Genomic DNA, 19,162 nt, shown 5'->3' with positions numbered 1-19,162 from the left:
TGTATATTGTACTGTAACTCAGTTACTTTTTCTACTCTGCATTGTATATTGTATATATGTATATTGAACACTTTTGTTTACATACTTTTGACTTCTATTTTATACTTATTTTATACTTATCTATTTTTATCTAGCACACTCTCAGGAGCTAAACAGAAAGAAGCATTTCATATAAAAGTATTCTGTATTTTTGTGTGACAACTAATAAAGAAACTTGAAACTTGAAACTTGAAACTTGAAACTTGAAACTTGAAACTTGAAACTTGAACTTGAACTTGGAGGCTCTGCCTGCTCCTGTCCCGGTGGACTTCAGTGTTTCACTGATGGAAAGGCCTGGTGCCACTGGGGGCTAAATGAGGTGATATTTTTGTCTCAAATCAACCCGTTCAAATTCCTTTGGGATTCTACTTTGCGCTGCTCACATTTACATGTATTGTCATTTAGCTGAACGCTTTTATCCAAAGCGACTCACAAGTTCTGTACAACAGGTCAGCAGGAAGGGTACAACTCTGACAGCTCAGTAACAAGGTTCATCAAACAGTGTTGAACATGGGTCCTGCAGTCTTGAGTGCATAGTAGTAAAGACATAATTTAGCATAGTAGGTAGTAATATAGGCAAGGAAGATCCCTTAGTAGCAGAGTGCATTATAGTAAAAGACAGTCGTTTTTATTTTGTAACTGACCTAGAGTTGTATTGTTACTTTATTAATATTCAATAAACAAAACATAATTCAAATATTAATTATACCGTCCTTATACAGTCATTTTAGGTTAATTATTTCCTTCTATGGTTTCTTAAATGTTTCAAGTCAGGCTCACTGAAACATATCACAAACATATTACTACTGTTGTCATGTGACTCAGGCTCACTGAAACATATCACAAACATACTTACTACTGTTGTCATGTGACCCAGGCTCACTGAAACATATCACAAACATACTACTACTGTTGTCATGTGACCCAGGCTCACTGAAACATATCTCAAACACACTACTGTTGTCATGTGACCCAGGCTCACTGAAACATATCACAAACATACTACTGTTGTCATGTGACCCAGGCTCACTGAAACATATCTCAAACACACTACTGTTGTCATGTGACCCAGGCTCACTGAAACATATCACAAACATACTATTGTTATGTGACCAAGGCTCACTGAAACATATCTCAAACATACTACTGTTGTCATGTGACCCAGGCTCACTGAAACATATCTCAAACATACTACTGTTGTCATGTGACCCAGGCTCACTGAAACATATCTCAAACATACTACTGTTGTCATGTGACCCAGGCTCACTGAAACATATCAAACATATTACTACTGTAGTCATGTGACCCAGGCTCATTGAAACATATCACAAACATATTTACTACTGTTGTCATGTGACCCAGGCACATTGAAAGTTTTGAAACATATCACATATTACTCATGTGGGGTCCCACTAGAAGAAGGCCCACGACACATTGTGGGTCTGGACACATAGAGTAGTTTAAAGGGGACATACAGTATAACATATAAATTAATATAGGTATTTGAGGTCCCCTGAACACGTCATTGAATTTTATTTGCTGAAAATACGCATTCCAGCAGCATCTATACCTCTCTGTTTCAGTCCTCTTCTCAAGGGGCTGTTTCTGTGCTGTGTAATGACGCCTGTACCATCAAAAGAAATTCAGATCAAACTGTCAAGACTAGACGTTCCAGACATATGACTCAAGATCCAGCAATAGCATATCAAGCTTATCGTTAGGATTTCATCAGAAACAGTATGTTAGGTTCAACTTTAGGTAGAAAAGAGAAAATGTACAAATGAGCTAACTTGTTTTACACACACATCTTATCAAGACCTCACACACGCATACAAGGTCTTCCTAACTATGTTAATTGAATATGCAATTCTGAATAGCTCCTTGAAAGTAAATTAATTTGAATATGGCCACCAGTGATGTCTTCGGGGACATTGAATCCTTGTGTTGTGTTAATTACAACTCAATAAAATGTGCCATAGCACGGGTCTCCACAACGCTGCAAGCAGCCATAGCACGGGTCTCCACAATGCTGCAAGCAGCCATAGCACGGGTCTCCACAACGCTGCAAGCAGCCATAGCACGGGTCTCCACAATGCTGCAAGCAGCCATAGCACGGGGTCTCCACAACGCTGCAAGCAGCCATAGCACGGGGTCTCCACAACGCTGCAAGCAGCCATAGCACGGGGTCTCCACAACGCTGCAAGCAGCCATAGCACGGGTCTCCACAACGCTGCAAGCAGCCATACAGAACCCCCCTACACAAACAAACACATTGAGTGCTTTACTAGCTACCTAAGAGCATCTGCCGGTCAAACTCAACTAAATATTCAAACAGCTAGCATAAATCCTGGATCAAACTCAACTAAATATTCAAAAGGCTAGCATAAAGCCTGGATCAAACTCAACTAAATATTCAAACAGCTAGCATAAAGCCTGGATCAAACTCAACTAAATATTCAAAAGGCTAGCATAAATCCTGGATCAAACTCAACTAAATATTCAAAAGGCTAGTATAAATCCTGGATCAAACTCAACTAAATATTCAAAAGGCTACAGTAGCATAAATCCTGGATCAGCCGCCTACTGCCAGTGAGCTACAGCGCTCACGCTCTGCTCCATGGTCCGCGTGGCAGAGAGCAGTCCAGTCTCAATCACACAGATCAGCTGCACCTGTACATTAACCCTCCCCCACCACTGCTCCAGTAAGTCTCTCCAACGGCACCTCTCTCCTCTGCAGCCAACACCAGAACCACACCCGTCCTCCCACGGTATTCTTTACAAGTAAAGTACACTTTCAGAACATTTACTTAAAACAAATGATGTAGAGCCAAGCCAACCGCATCGCATGTCTATTAAAAAAAAAGCAAGCTGTTTTGGCTCTTACTGCGGCGCCTCATACTTTCCAAAACTGTGTTTCCACGTCCGGACACATTCTTAAATCTAACTCAAACAAGAGAATCAACACAAAAAATTTACAAAAACCAGACACCATGGTACCGGTGCGCCGGCTTGCGTGAGCAACACACACCCGACCGCCCCTCGCATCTGGAGAGCGTTGTGTGTTTGTCGGAAGTCAAACTCCATTCTGTGTCAAGTGGCCGGGGGCCTCCACATCAAATGCTGTTGCGGGGGGGTTTGAGTCCGGCGCAGGTTAATGGGAGTGGACGTTGCGCTCCGTTTCAACCCTCTGCTCTAATTAATTTGGTTGGGTCTTTATGTCACTGGCACTCAGGCCTTATAGTATGCAGGCTGAGGCTAGTGCTGGCATCGGGGAAACCAGTACTCAGTGTGTGCGTGTGCGTGTGTGTGTGTGTGTGTGTGTGTGTGTGTGTGTGTGTGTGTGTGTGTGTGTGTGTGTGTGTGTGTGTGTGTGTGTGTGTGTGTGTGTGTGTGTGTGTGTGTGTGTGTGTGTGTGTGTGTGCGTGTGGGGAGGGAGGGAGGGAGGGAGGGAGGGAGAATGCGGGGTGTTTTTCCAAACAGCCACTGAGACCGACCCCCGAAAATCTGACCTAAAACATATCACCATCACTCACAGTTGGAGCAGACTGGGCTAAATTGGTTGCATACACAACCTGGCAGGCCCGTTTATACACACACACACATACATACACACACACACACACACACACACATACACACACACACACACACAAGAAGTAGGCATGCACGCACATAATACCAGGCCTGAATGTATGGCCTGGATTGTCTGACAGTATGGTTTGAGGTATTGGAGGTATGGAGGCACAGAGCCAGCAGAGGGGGGGGGGGGGGGGAGTTCTGATCATAGTGGCCCACGGTCATATCTCACTGAATTATACAGCCCGGGCTGTTAAACGGAACCGAAGCGCTCACCTGCTCAAACGGAGTCTAATGAAGCCCAACGTGTCGTAACAGTTTATCAAGCTCCGCAGAGCAAGAGTGCTGTCGACAGGAGACGCCGGCTTAGCCTTCGTTCCGGATCGTGGCTAAAACAGATGGCCATGGAGGAGTCCCTAGATCAGCCACACTCCTACCTGAGGAGTCCCTAGATCAGCCACACTCCTACCTGAGGAGTCCCTAGATCAGCCACACTCCTACCTGAGGAGTCCCTAGATCAGCCACACTCCTACCTGAGGAGTCCCTAGATCAGCCACACTCCTACCTGAGGAGTCCCTAGATCAGCCACACTCCTACCTGAGGAGTCCGAGATCAACCACACTCCTACCTGAGGAGTCCCAGATCAGCCACACTCCTACCTGAAGACACTTAAGACGCCTGAAGAGCCTCTGTGTGTGTGTGTGGGGGGGGGGGGGCCTGGAGAGGTGAATGTGTCTCAGGTTAGAATGGGTTAATCAATCACCCTTCATCTGCCCATCACCTAAAAAGACTCCTCGTGTCATAGCGCTAAACGCTTTGTTCGGTTCGCTTTATCAAAGCCCATCGACAGGCTTTAGAACAAGAGCAGGGTGGGGGGTGGGGGGGGGGGGGGATTGATGATGTGAGAAGGAGGAAGGAGAAGCCTTCCTTGCCGGCAAGAGAGAGAGACAGCCGGCTGAATGATGAGGACAGGGTTAACAGTGTTAGTTAGTCGAGGAGGAGCGGGCGAGGCGGACGGCATGATTGATGAGGCGCGGTGTGTCAGGTAATCACGGCCCACTCTCCCTGCCTGTTTAATCTGGCACCGGAGGGGATCTCGCCTGTTTAAGCCCCTGTGCGCTCTACTACACCACCACCACCACCTCCACCCACCACCCCCTCCTAACAAGCTTGGGCTTCAGACACAAACAATAACTTCATTTAGTTTGCCGACAGAAAAATAAATTACAGGGGGGGAGATATAACTTAATTTCCTGTCGCGTCACGGTGTGCGCGCAAAAAGGGAGGGGAAAAAGAGAGGAGAGGGGGGAAAAAGGACAAATCTAATCTCACAGGCCGTCCCCCGTCGAGTCGCGGTCGAGCTAAACTCATCATCTTTCACGTTCTTAATGTGTCGCAATAATTCACCCGTTGCCGGCTTTTTATTCTTTAATAAATAAGGGCTTACTGTAGCATGGAGTTTATAAGTAATGCTCGTATTATACCGGAGTGGACAACCGGGGAGAGAGAGGGAGAGGCAAAAACAACCACACTACTAAACGACTCGTACATCAATACTCCCACCTATCGGTAACTACTGATGAATACAACCCAACGTTTTGTTTTTCTTTTACTAACTCAGGCACTAAAGCCTAATGTGCTACATATTCAGACTATTCTGAACTAAAACAAGTTATTTCAGAACAACCCACACCCCCATTTAACACTTTTTTACACCATACCCTTTGTACAATAAAATAGAGTTCAATTAGGACTTCTTCTCTCAACTTCAAAAATAATTTGGCATTTCAACTAGCTTTCAGTGTAATTCATGCAGGACTGGATGAACCTCACTAAAAGGATCTCAAGAGTGGGGGCACTGATTTGGGATGACGAGTGCCCTTTTTATCTTGCTTGGTCATCTTGACCCAAGAGCCGAAACTGACCTTCCCGTCAGGCGTCAGCAATATGATCAGGCACTGTGAATGAATGAGACCTGATCTTGACATAATATCCATTTACTCTGTTCTTTAAAAAGGGATAATTGATGCTCTTAAGTACCTTATTGGTTTCAATTGGTCGTGCGGTGAAAATAGGTCAGGAGTACATGGCCGGAACAGGCCATGGAAACATAATATATGTGACATCGACTCCGGCTGTCGGCGTTGCCTCCGGCTTGGGCCGGCCGTCATACTAACTCAATTGGCAGAGTTAGCGGGTGGAAGTCGATGGGTAGTAATCTGGACGTTGTGGACAGCGACTCCTACAGGTCGGTTGGGGGCAGGCATGCGTTGTTCATGGGACGGGGTAGCACGGTGTGGGACCTCACTCGCTATTTGCATATCAATAGCTCCGGTCGTCAGGTGTGTTAAATACGTTCTCAGACACATTCACACCTAACCTTGTTGTGAAGACGTGTTACATTCCATTCGTAGAGGCAATTAGGCACTGTCTTTAGTCTGTGCCCAAGCGAGGGGACATTAAATGCGCATTCGCGGGAGCGCGCACGCGCCGGGAGCGCGCGTGCACGTGGTGCGTGTCACCCCAGATGATTTCAATAACGCACCACTGGTTGGGGGACGCCTGCACAGCAGAGACAAGAAAATAGCGGGGGTAGTGTGAGCCTCCCATACGTTACACCTCGCCAAATGAGAGTCCGCGCTGGCAGGTGAAAAGATGTGACAGGCTGCCTCCACATGTATCGGAGGGGACATGTGATGCAAGGCTTCTATCCTCCCTACAACCAACCAGTGGGGGGCATATGCAAGCAACGTTCAAGACAGGGGAGGGGAGAATTGGCACGGCTATAATTGTGATGGGAGAAAAATAGAAAAAGAGGAGAAAAAGTGGATAAAAGAAATATAATAATATATGTGACATCCAGTGGTGCAAGTCAAGGGTATTCTGAGTACACCTACTGTACCTCTTCTTTATGTATTTAGTGTATAGCTACCCCTACCCATCAGCTTAACTACCGTTGAAACGCATAGGATGTTGGGGCCCTGAAGGTGGGATCTGAACCAATGCTGGATCGCTCGTGATATTTCCACTCGGCTACCATGTGAAACCGTGTCCTTTGACTGAAGCTTCGGTCACGCTGGGCAGATTTTGAAGTAGGGATGCCATTGGTTAACCGATTAACCGATTAACCGCTAGTATGAATTTTTACCCCAACAAATCCCCTCGGTTACAGCTATAGGGAGGTGTAGTCTGACGTCACGTTAGTTTCCCGTGTGAACCATCCGTATAGGGATTTATCATTGGGAAAATGTATTATCGGCTATTGTAATAATTCTGCCTCATGAACAATGGAAAGCTTTCCATTTTTGCACAAAATGAGTTCCCCTCTATCACTAACATTATTGTTTAAGCATTTTTGGTTGAAATAAAATTATACGTAATTATTTTACAATTAATTGCTAATTGTTTCATGTTGAGCTATAGATTGTGGATGAATACACACAGAAAGGTACATGTACACCATGCCCATGTTTATGCTTTATTTTAGGGCTGTCCCCGACTAAGGATTTGGATGGTCGACTATAATTGGCCAAAATTTGCCGTTAGTCGACTATAGGTCGACAAAAAAAAGTATAATACTTTTAATTTTTTTTTTTTTTTATTATATATTCGACTAAGATGTTGGCCAGTCGACTACGGCTCCTTTCGACCGATTAGTCGACTAATCGACTAATAGGGGTCAGCCCTACTTTATTTGTTTTAACCCTTGGGGGTCAGACCTCGCTGTTTGCACCCGCATGCGGGTGAACAAAGGCCTTGTCTGTAACGTTCCCCCCGGTCCTGCTTCACAACTCCCATCTGTCCATGGACACACCCCACTCCTGAACTATGTCTTTCAACCACCAGGTGGCCTAGTTCAGTGTGTACATCTTTGTTGTCTTGTATTTATTAATTTCCTGTCTGTCATCACCAATCTGTTGTTTGTTCATCTGTTGTCTGTGCTGTGCCCCATTGTCTAGTCTAGTTTTGTCTCCCTTGTGTCTGTATCTATGTGCTGTTTGGTCTTGTCATGTTTCAGTATATTAACCCTGTTATGTTTTCTGTTTAGTTGTTCCACCCAGCTGTGTCTAGTTTACCAATCACCCTCTTGTCTCTAATTAGTCTGTGTATTTAAGTGTTGTCTGCCCAGCATTCCTTGCTGGGTCATTATTCATGTTACCCTTGTTCTGTTCACCCCGTGTGCTGTCTATCTTGTGTACCTCCCATGAAGCTTCCTGTATTTCCCAGTGAGTCCGTTCATGTATTGTTTGCCCACGTTTTCCAGCATAGCTGAGGTTTGTTTTCATGTTTGAAGTTCGCTTTTGTTTATTGCCAAGCCTTGTAACGTTGTTTGTTTGCTACGTTCAAGTAAAGCTTGTAATTTACAACGTCGACTCGTGCGTCATCTCTCTCACCCTCCACTTCCTCTCCTCTTGTTTAATTCTGCATTTGGGTTCTACACACCTCCACCACCGTCATGCCATCTAAACGTTCCCGTTGTAACATTGTCTCAGCCGAGAGGATGTCTCAGAAATGGACAAAGTGTCGCACATTTCAGAAATCAGTCAAAATAGAGAAATGGCATTTTTTAGTGCTTTGAGATGTTATATATATGTCTCCTTATTTGCAAAACTTAATATGACTTGTAAATGCGTTAATTGTTATTAGATTGTAAGGCGTTTTCTTACTGCAATGTCTTGCTAGTATCAAGGCTAACAACCATCTAAAACGAGTTAGTTAGCCAACAACAATCTAAACTATAGCTTTCCCTTCACACGTTTTAAGGGTAACAATTGTTTCATTATAAACCAATTGTGTAAAAGCCTAGAAGAAAAATACTGAGGAGCTGAATATTTACAATTACACATGAAAAACACAAAAGGTCCTCTCACCTCAAGTTCAGCTGTCTTACTCCAAAGAAGACTATGTAGGTGAGCTCTGATCCCAATTCTGGACATTTCCATACAAAAATATGGGAGACCGCACCTTTTGGTTGTGAAATATAATGAATGTGACAACCTACCCGTGTGACAACCAACCCTGTTCTCCCCTACATACTACATTCATGTAACATAACTGAGTCATATATATTCTGATGGCCCAGGTTGTTCTGAAAATAAATATGTATATCACTTCATTGTACATTGTTTAGGTTTTACAAGCAGTTTATCAAAGTTTACCGTGAACTTGAATTTGGTATAAAAATACTGAGTAAATATATATCTTATACAAATAACAATATATAAGGTATAGAAATTTACATTTCGAATGACTCTGTACCCTATCTTTATCAACAAAACTCTCTCTGGGCCTCTTGGGTCAAAAGACAGTCATTGGAATATCAAAGGAATGACAGACTAGAAGCTGGGCCTTTGTTCAGGTGTGAATTGGTATGGAGTTAATTGAATTCTGGGAGTGTAGTCCTTTCATCAAATAGCTGAATTGTCTTTCAAAGCCCTGAACTGAGATTTGGTTAGAATGTTATCAGAATCGAAGCTCGAATTTTACAATTGATGGCTTATTTTGAAGGTATGAACCTGTAGTTTCATATTATGTAAAAAAAGAGAAATGTGAAAATCCCCAGGAGGGGAGGGGTGGAAATCGCCTAGACTCCCAAGGGTTTTTAAACGAGACGATTTAGAAATGTGTCCATTGGAAATACATTGCAATTTCAAGCGAGGTGGACCGGCCGGAAACAACAATGATGTAACCACTACACCTCCCTATTTCTGCTGAGTGAAAACAACAGCTGTATATTGAAATGACCATTGTGCTTTGTCATATTATAAAACATTATCTTCATTCCAGTTGTAGTGATTGTAAAATAAATTGATAAAACATCATATCAAAGCTGTATCTTTGGTTTAACCAACACACACACACGCGCGCGCGCGCGCACATGCACACGCACACACACACACACACACACTGATCTCTCCCCTCAGCTCTCTCCTTCAGTATCTCATTTACATTAAGTCATTTAGCTGATGCTTTTATCCAAAGTGACTTACAACTTGTGTACAACAAGTCAGCAGGAGGGGTACACCTCTGGCGGCTAAGGGTACCGTACTTTTCGCACTATAAGCCGCACCTGAATATAAGCCGCAGCAGCTAAATTGAATAATGTGTACATATATAAGCCGCACTGGACTATAAGCCGCAGGTGTTTTAATGTTTAATTACCATATGTAATTAGCATTGGGACACAATACTGTCGGACAAATAAAAGAATTAACTCATTTACAAGTTGTATTAAGTTCAGCAAATAAGGGAACAGATAAATAACATTTCAATGCAGTCAAAAAAGCAATATTTCGATTTTTACATTTTCGGGTTTGGTCACGTCGAGTCACATATAAGCCGCACCATGATATAAGCCGCAGGGTCGAAAAATGGGGAAAAAAGTTGCGGCTTATAGTCCGAAAAGTACGGTAAGTGGTCTTGTTCATCTAGCAGTGTCAAACTTGAGTGCATAGTAGTATAGACATATTAGCATAGTAGTTAGTAGATAGTAGTATATATAAGTATAGCATATTACATAATAGTACAAGACATGGCAAATTGTCCTTTCTTCCTCTCCTCACATCAAAGTGTCCTCAGTGAGACGTTGGTCATGTTACTTAAGCCAGTTGATGGTAGAGTAGAGCGCAATTATAGGCAAAACAATCCATCTCTGAAAACTGTGCTAGCTTGTTCTCCTAAATATGCGTGGCCTTGAAAAGGACAGGAAATGGCAGTACGTGAACTGAAGGGATTTAGTTTTGCACAAACGCATTCAATCATCACAGCCCTATCTCGCTTCAAATATGTAAATAAAGTACTTATCGACCATTGGAAGACACATATCACAAATAAGTACATATATTACATATTCAAAAGATTTACACTTTTAACGTTTTCAGAAAACAGGGAATGACCTTGCATGGGAGGCAAGTGCCTTTACCTCAATACTACTGAGACACAAATGTCTGATAGCCTCGCCCAAACCCTAACCACACTGTTACACTGTTAAACTAACCATAACCATAACCCTAACTTTCAATCTTAACCATAACCGTTAAATGTTAAAACAAACCATCATCATAGTATTGCTGTGTTTGTATCAGGGTGGGTGGGTGATTTAGTCTAGTGGTGAGCGCAGTGTTTGTATCAGGTGGGTGTCTTAGTCTAGTGGTGAGAGCTGTGTTTGTATCAGGGTGGGTGGGTGGATTAGTCTCGTGGTGAGAGCAGTGTTTGTATCAGGGTGGGTGTCTTAGTCTAGTGGTGAGAGCTGTGTTTGTATCAGTGTGGGTGGGTGGTTTAGTGGTCTAGTGGTGAGAGCTGTGTTTGTATCAGGGTGGGTGTCTTTTAGTCTAGTGGTGAGAGCTGTGTTTGTATCAGGGTGGGTGGGTGGATTAGTCTAGTGGTGAGAGCAGTGTTTGTATCAGGGTTGGTGTCTTTTAGTCTAGTGGTGAGAGCTGTGTTTGTATCAGGGTAGGTGGGTGGATTAGTCTAGTGGTGAGAGCAGTGTTTGTATCAGGGTGGGTAGTCTAGTGGTGAGCGCTGTGTTTGTATCAGTGTGGGTGGGTGAATTAGTCTAGTGGTGAGAGCTGTGTTTGTATAAGGGTGGGTGTCTTAGGCCCATGTTAGACTAGTGTTTTTGTGGTCGTTTTTTGAATACGTTTGAATACGTTTCATGTCCCTTTTACACAGAAATGCGTTTTTTGGCGTTTTTTGGCGGATACGTTGTGGCCCCTATTGAAACGCAAAATTGTGTTTTCCGTTTTTGAGCAGCGTCAAAACTCGCCGACAACAGTCGTGTAGCCTTCACGGAGCCGCTGTTGCGAAAACGCCCATGCGCAGTAGATACCATCTGCGTGCCCTTCCGGTGACAACAGAGTGTGTGTGTGTGGGTGTGTGTGTGTGTTTGGGACAGAGCTCCGTGTCCCAAATAGCTGCAGCTACTGTACCATGTGTTGTCAAGTTATTGTTATAAGGACCCCAGTCCAAGCTACAACAGTCTGCATTCCCTTAACAATTGTTTGTATTGAGCCGTATTGTATTGTACCCATTATGCAATATGTTAAATAAAGTTTACATCCATAGCATTACCGATTGGTTGAGCACTGCCACTGGCTAACATGAGCTAGCGTCAGCTATCAGACCCTGTTAGCTCAAAGCTCCTCTTTCAATTTAACAAGCATTAAACAAAATGGCCCAGTCATCTATTCACCTTTGTTTAATACACACAGCGTTGTCTCTAATGTTATCTAACTACTGATAGCTCCCGATATCATCAGTTTGGTGCTGGCTAACTAGCGTGAGCTAACGTTAGCTTCTAGCCACAATGCTATACTGTTATAATGGCATATTCCATTGACGTTAGCATGCAGCTAACAATGTAGCTACCGATCTTTTTTTAGACTAAACTATCCGCTCTTGGTGGTCACTTGTGTTGATGTTAGTTTTGTTTCATCAACAAATGACAGGCAGAACACACAGTGAATGTATCCGTTTTGTTTATTGCACTTTTATTAGGCTTTGCTGAAAAAGAATAGCTGCATTGGGTAAATAGGCAAAGATGGTGGCGCCCCCCATAGGCGCCCGCCTTGTTGACATTTTCTTTGCAGGAAGTGTATTGGCACATTCAAGTTCTGATTGGTTGAAATTGCCTTCATGTTCGCCACCTACTGCCACCTACTGCTTTGGCAGTGTACTACATCACTGTGCTCAGGTGACAAAACGAAAGTACTCGGGTTGCAAACGTATGTCTCACTTGGCTACCGTTGCGTTGCGATCTGGAGAAACCGAAAACGAAACTAAGGTGTAACCGGCGCCTTAGTCTAGTGGTGAGAGCTGTGTTTGTATCAGGGTGGGTGGGTGGATTAGTCTAGTGGTGAGAGCAGTGTTTGTATCAGGGTGGGTAGTCTAGTGGTGAGAGCTGTGTTTGTATCAGTGTGGGTGGGTGGATTAGTCTAGTGGTGAGAGCTGTGATTGTGTCAGGGTGGGTGGGTGGTTGGTTTAGTCTAGTGGTGAGAGGCGAGCACTCGCCTCCGACCACAATTGTTGTTAGATTGACTCCCGGTCACGCTGTTTGTTTTGGATTTTCGCCGATATGAAATGTAAATATATTATATTACTACATTATGTACCTTTTTTCCTGTGGTTGATTAATACTTTATTTACATTTTCTGATGATACCGTGATGTTCATGAAGACCGAAGAGCATAAAAAGCCGGGCAAGTGATACACTATGAACAGTCTTACTCATAAATAAAAATTATGTTTTATTATTATCAGACATCAGAGATCAATCATTTTTAAGCATACATTGCAAGCGCAAGTCCACTGGTTTGTAGCAGATGTTAGGGCTGAGTTTTTTACGGTTTCCAAAATCTGTACTGTGATAATCCGGTATGAAAATCATAGAACGGCAATTATTGAAATGTGTCCACAATGTTGACACTGGCAGTTGAGAGCCATCGATATCAATCTTTCCTCGCCGATGTGTCATGTTTTCAAACGTATGCCACAAGTCCCGAAACATAATGGGTGTGTGTATACTGTAGCTGAATAAACTAAAACCACCAGATTAATTTATTCACTACAAGACACGTTTGCAAAAGAAATAAGATGTTTTCATGCTTTGTTCAGCACTTATGACATCACAGAGATGATAATATTTTGACAACTGTTCCACTGAACACGCCCGCAGCTAAATACCTTTTTCAAAACGCTTCCAAAAGCTAGGTTATGGGAGGTTCAAAACAAGAAAAACATTTTCACAACGCCCGCAAGTGTTGTTTTTGATGGGTTTTTGTTGTTTTTCGAGATGGGGGAGGAGGGGGGGGGGGGAAATGGTTCTCTCAAGATGTTCTAAAGTGTAAAGTGCATACGAGACCTGAGAGAAACTATTAAGGGAGGGAAACCAGAGTACACCCCCTCCCCTCGGCCCCACACCCCCTCAGGAGCAAGGAAGGCTGTTTCCATTTCTTGTCCGACCAGGACTTGCTGATGGCACCTCGTAACAAGGACTCAATAATCACATGCCAAGACCTTCGGGGGAAGACACTAAGTGCCGGGGACTGTGTGGAGGCTGTGTGGCCTCCACTGTTGATTTATGGCCAGGGTGACTGAGGAGAGGTGAGAGGAGAGGAGAGGAGAGGAGAAGAGAGGAGAGGAGAAGAGAGGAGAGGAGAGGAGAGGAGAGGAGAGGAGAGGAGAGGAGAGGAGAGGAGAGGAGAGGAGAGGAGAGAGGAGAGGAGAGGAGAGGAGAGGAGAGGAGAGGAGAGGAGAGGAGAGGAGAGGAGAGGAGAGGAGAGGAGAGGAGAGGAGAGGAGGGGGTGTCAACGAGGAGATTCACTGGAGCCTCTCGGCTCAAATACTCAATTCGGCACTGTGGCCTGTGAGGCTATTTCCATGTCATGTTCTCTTTGTCAGGGAGCCTCCCGGTCGCTGCTCTGTTTTGTTATGTTCGCCCTCTGTATGGTCATCTTGCTAATTCTCTCTCCCTCTCCCTCTCCCTCTCCCGAGTCTGAAACTGTCAAAATCCATCACAACCTTCAAAAAAATCACTGAAAGAGGAACTGCTTAAATCATATCTCTAAATAGAATCCATACTTAGGTATATTAATTGTCTGTATTTATGTATCTATGTTGTATGTTTGTTAGTAGGTATCTGTGCATCCCCCCCTCTCCCTCCTCCTCCTCCTCAGTTCCTGTCTCTGTCAGTCCAGTAGTCAATAATGCCTCAGTGCTTCAGGGCTACTTCCTGCTGTAACCCCCCCCCCCTACCCTGGCCACCCGCTGACCTACCCGTGACCCATGGCTCCGTTGGCGGGCTTGACGATGAACGTCTTCTGCTTGCGTTTCCTGCGCAGCTCCTTGACGTAGTTCTGGAACTGGGTACACTCAGCGGGGAAGATCCAGGTCTTGGGGGCAAAGCTGTACTCCTGAGGCTGGCTCTTGATCATTCTGTTCAGAGGAGGAGAAACAACAGGAGGGGGAAATCTCAAAGAACCCGACGTCACTTCACCACGATCAGAGAGGAAACAAGGACACATTGAAATGTACTTACACACTCATTTGTTATTAGCCCTCAAGCTCGTCTCACAGAGAGGACCCACATAACCCCTGAACATTCATGTCTTTGCGAGTCTCGGTGATCGCCTTTTACAAGAGCTACACAATAGATGTCAGGAGCCAGGAGTTACAAATAGCCACCGCAGGCCTTGCTTCCCATCTGTAAGACTAAATCGAGGGCTACGAACCTCCTGTGGTGTGTAAGAACAAATCTGTGCAGGGGAACATTTCATGAATGAGGCCCAGTGGGGTCATAGATGTGAAGCAATGGTCTTACAGAAAGTGCAATGCGTGTGAGCCACCACTAGGGGCAAAGCCGCTAACAGTGAGTGAGTGAGTGAGTGAGTGAGTGAGTGAGTGAGTGAGTGAGTGAGTGAGTGAGTGAGTGAGTGAGTGAGTGAGTGAGTGAGTGAGTGAGTGAGTGAGTGAGTGAGTGAGTGAGTGAGTGAGTGAGTGAGTGAGTGAGTGAATGAGTGAATGAGTGAATGAGTGAGCGAGCGAGTTAGTGACATTGCCGGTTATTCGGGCTTCACATAAAAGAACATGTTCCTGGAAAAGGCCGTTCCACAAGTAATATCAGCTCAGTGAAATGATAAGGCAGCACGTCCCTATAAGACGAGATATTGCAATTTTTCCATCTACATCCTTTCATGGAGCTGTAATTAACACATCACTGGTGGCCATATTCAAACTCATCTACTTTCAACAGCTGTCAACTAAATGAATGTGTGCAAAACCGTTTAGAGTTTTTGGATGTGTGTGAGATTATGTGCAAAATGAATCAGCATTGTTTATTGGTGAAGTGGCCCTTTAAGAGCTATTTTAGATTGTTTTCAAGGGGAAAGGTTGTTGTTTCTTCACGGCCCCCCTTGTCAGCTGTACAACTGACCTTTAACACATTCAGCGCCATGCCCGAGTATAGGCGGGTTATCTCGCCAGCGGTTAAGCACCATACCCGAGTATAGTCGGGTTTTGATCCTTTGATATTTTTCTTCTGATCCCCGTTCTAAATCATCATCCGGATCATTCTAGCCGTCCGTGGCACGTGAATACTTTCGGCAGCCCACTTGTCCTTCCGCATTGCTCTGATTGGCCGAGCGCGCGCATGCGCATGAGCCGCGACACGCTCCTCAGCCAGGCAGGAATACTACGCTCAGCTTAACCCAATTTATACAAATGGAAGTATTGATTACGCCGTAACGAATCATTAAAAAAATATACCGTTAACTGGAATATGTTGTTTCTTTACACATATGTTGGATTATGTAATTGGTTTGTCATGACAAACCAATAAAAAATCGCATCGCCGGCTTCGCGGCTGCGGCGCGGGTCCACGACCCTCCGTGCTCCGATCGCCAGCAGGGAGAATATGCTGCCGTGAGCGGCATCGCTGAGCTCTGGTGTCCACTGGACGAAGCCAGAGACGGTCTTATTATGGGGCTCATGCCGAGAAGGCGTAACACAACAGTGAACACATAGTGCAATGCATCTGTCAGTCGTACTTAACTATGTGTTCACTGTTGTATTTTTTTAATGATTCGTTACGGCGTAATCAATACTTCCATTTGTATAAATTGGGTTAAGCTGAGCGTAGTATTCCTGCCTGGCTGAGGAGCGCGTCGCGGCTCATGCGCATGCACGCGCTCGGCCAATCAGAGCAATGCGGAAGGACAAGTGGGCTGCCGAAAGTATTCACGCGTCCCTGGCTCATTTGTATACGTTGGAATTGCAATGCCGTTCGAATATCACCAGGTGGCAGTATCGCCTACCTTTTTTTGGTAAGGTCTCCTCCTCCTGCTTGAACAGAGATTCACATCGATCGCCTCTAAATTCTGTTGCCTATAAGCTTATTTACCATCGAAATGTGTATAGACATATACACTGGTAATAGACTACAAACTACAGTGTGTAGAAACAAACTCTTTTTTCCATGTTGGACTACAAGTAGTGTCTGTCAAATGAGCCACACCATTGTCTCCACAGCTATAATACAGAACACACACACAGCTCTGCAAACATCGTGAAACACCCCGAAAATTACCATTTTAAGCTGGCCTTGAAGCGGCAGAGATGGGGACAGTTTATGGCGCTGAAAGTGTTAACATAAAGGGGCCCTATTGTGAAAATTGGCTTTACCTGTGTTTTGCATTGTTTTTACAGATTGTTTTTTACATCATTACATCATTCCATGGAGCTGTAATTAACACAACAGAAGGGTTCAACGTCTCCAATGCCATCAACTAATTTAGTCTCAATTAACTGTCAATGTGTGCAAAACCGCTTGGAGATGTTGGCTGTGTGTGTGTGTGTGTGTGTGTGTGTGTGTGTGTGTGTGTGTGTGTGTGTGTGTGTGTGTGTGTGTGTGTGTGTGTGTGTGTGTGTGTGTGTGTGTGTGTGTGCGTGTGTGTGAGTGCGTGCGTGCATGCGTGCGTGCGTGTGCGTGAGAGAGATAATGTGCAAAATAAATCAGCATAGTTTCTTGGCGAAGTGACCCTTTAAGTTATGCATCACGATGAGTTGAAATAAAAACCTACTTGGACATGTTTCTCGCCAGGCAGTCTTTGCGGCAGATCTCTCCCATACCAGGAAAGTGGTTAATTCTCTGCAGAGAGGGACAAGTGTACGGACATAATAACACTGTTAGGACCGCCATTACTCACCTCCAGCCCCCACCCACCCCCACCACCCCCAAACCAACTAGCACATTAAAGCGAAGGAGCCCAAAGTGAGCCTACGATGTTCTGACATTTATGCCCAATTACGGACTCAAAAACAAAAAGGTGACGGCGAGACCTTTCCTAACCCTTATTTAGTAAACCACGTCATTTTTTTCTTTTAATTTTAAAAGGTTTTGTAGCGGGGGGGGGGGGGGGTGATCAATCTCAACTCTGAGGGGCCGAGGTAATTGGTTCTGCATCGTGAGCTCCTGCAACTGTGGGCAGTGTGACAGTTGAATGAATTGCTTTGAATGCACCCGAAGGGGAGGGGAGAGGAGAGAGGGTGGGAGCGGAGGGGGGGGGGGGCGGGGGGAGGGTAGGGGGAGTGTAGGGGTTGTAGTCGGGGTGTTAGTGGAGAAAAGGTTCTAGAGTTCTTTCTGTATTCTTTGACCAAATGAGCCTGAACAGGGGCGTTAATTAGGCTCGTATGAACTGAAACTTGACAGCAAAACTTTCAGAGTAAATCACTGGAAGGAAAGAGAGAGAGCGGGGGGAGAGGAGAGGAGAGGAGAGGAGAGGAGAGGAGAGGGGGAAGAGGAGAGAAGAGGAGATGAGGGGGGAGGAGAGGAGAGGGGGGGAGGAGAGGAGAAGAGAGGAGAGGGGGGAGGGGGAAGAGGAGAGGAGAGGAAAGGAGGGGGGAGGAGAGGAGAGGGGGGGGGGAGAGGAGAAGAGAGGAGAGGAGGAGAGGGGGGGAGAGGGGGAAGAGGAGGACGGGAGAGGAGAGGAGAGGAGAGGAGAGGAGAGGAGAGGAGAGGAGAGGAGAGGAGAGGAGAGGAGAGGAGAGGAGAGGAGAGGAGAGAGGAGAGGAGAGGAGAGGAGAGGAGAGGAGGAGAGGGGGGAGAGGGGGAGAGGAGGAGAGGGGGGAGAGGGGGAGAGGAGGACGGGAGAGGAGAGGAGAGGAGAGGAGAGGAGAGGAGAGGAGAGGAGAGGAGAGAAGAGGAGAGGAGAGGAGAGGAGAGGAGAGGAGAAGAGAGGAGAGGAGAGGAGAGGAGAGGAGAGGAGAGGAGAGGAGAGGAGAGGAGAGGAGAGGAGAGGAGAGGAAAAAAGGAAAAGGAATCCGTGATTATTATCCTGACGTAATTAGGGATTGGGAAGAGATCGCGCAATTATGCCGATGCCGGGAGCCCGACGTGGCATGAGAGAGGCAGCGCAGGAGGAAATCAAAACCAATTGTTAAGGGATTTCTCTTCTATTTTTTCTTTCTTCCACTACAATAATTTTATGAAACGCAGTAGAGGGAGAGAGAGGGGGGGGGGGGGGGGGGAGTGAAAACAATATATCAAAACACAAAAGATCTCTATATGAAAACATAAAAAAAGCTAGATACATCGCCTTTTGTGTTTGTAACAACTCTCCAATATACTTAGTCAAGCTCCATGCTGCCCCGCTATCCTAACCAGCTGTAGTTTTTTTCCTTCTTCTTCTCTTCTAGACTCGCCTGTGATTTAACCCCGTCATTAGTGTCTGGTCCAATCAAACGGGCCACTCTGGAAGATGGATGGCTAACACATGGAGCGGAGCAGGGAACCCGCCAAGTTCAACCCCCCCAGCACCATATGGAGGTCAAACAGAGGTAGGGCCTATTCTATGGTGTGTGCTATAGTATACTATCTCACTATTATAGTTTGCTATAGGCTATAGTGCATGAATATAGTGCCCACAGACCTTGTGGAGACATTTGTTGTTTGGCTTGTTCTGTGTCAACATGGCTGTTTAGGGTCGTTTGAGCCAGCCTTGTCTCTCTGAGTACAGAAGGACAGAGAGCATGGCAGGCAGGCAGGCAGGCTGGC

The 19,162-nt window shown here is 45.2% G+C and overlaps 1 protein-coding gene across 1 annotated transcript in view; it reads right to left on the bottom strand.

Annotated features, from left to right (window-relative positions):
* ttll7 (tubulin tyrosine ligase-like family, member 7) overlaps positions 1–19,162 on the bottom strand; it is a gene marked incomplete at both ends in the record, with an annotated part of 162,172 nt that overhangs the window by 133,169 nt on the left and 9,841 nt on the right. The window contains 2 exon segments of the mRNA XM_084308467.1: positions 14,389–14,547; positions 17,190–17,257. Coding sequence (XP_084164593.1) covers positions 14,389–14,547; positions 17,190–17,257 — 227 coding nt within the window.

This window comes from Notolepis coatsorum (genome assembly GCF_963971535.1).
Source record: "Notolepis coatsorum genome assembly, chromosome: 2".
Taxonomy (NCBI): Eukaryota; Metazoa; Chordata; class Actinopteri; order Aulopiformes; family Paralepididae; genus Notolepis; species Notolepis coatsorum.
The sequence above is the reverse complement of the archived record's forward strand: the minus strand, read 5'-3'. Positions and strand labels throughout refer to the sequence as shown.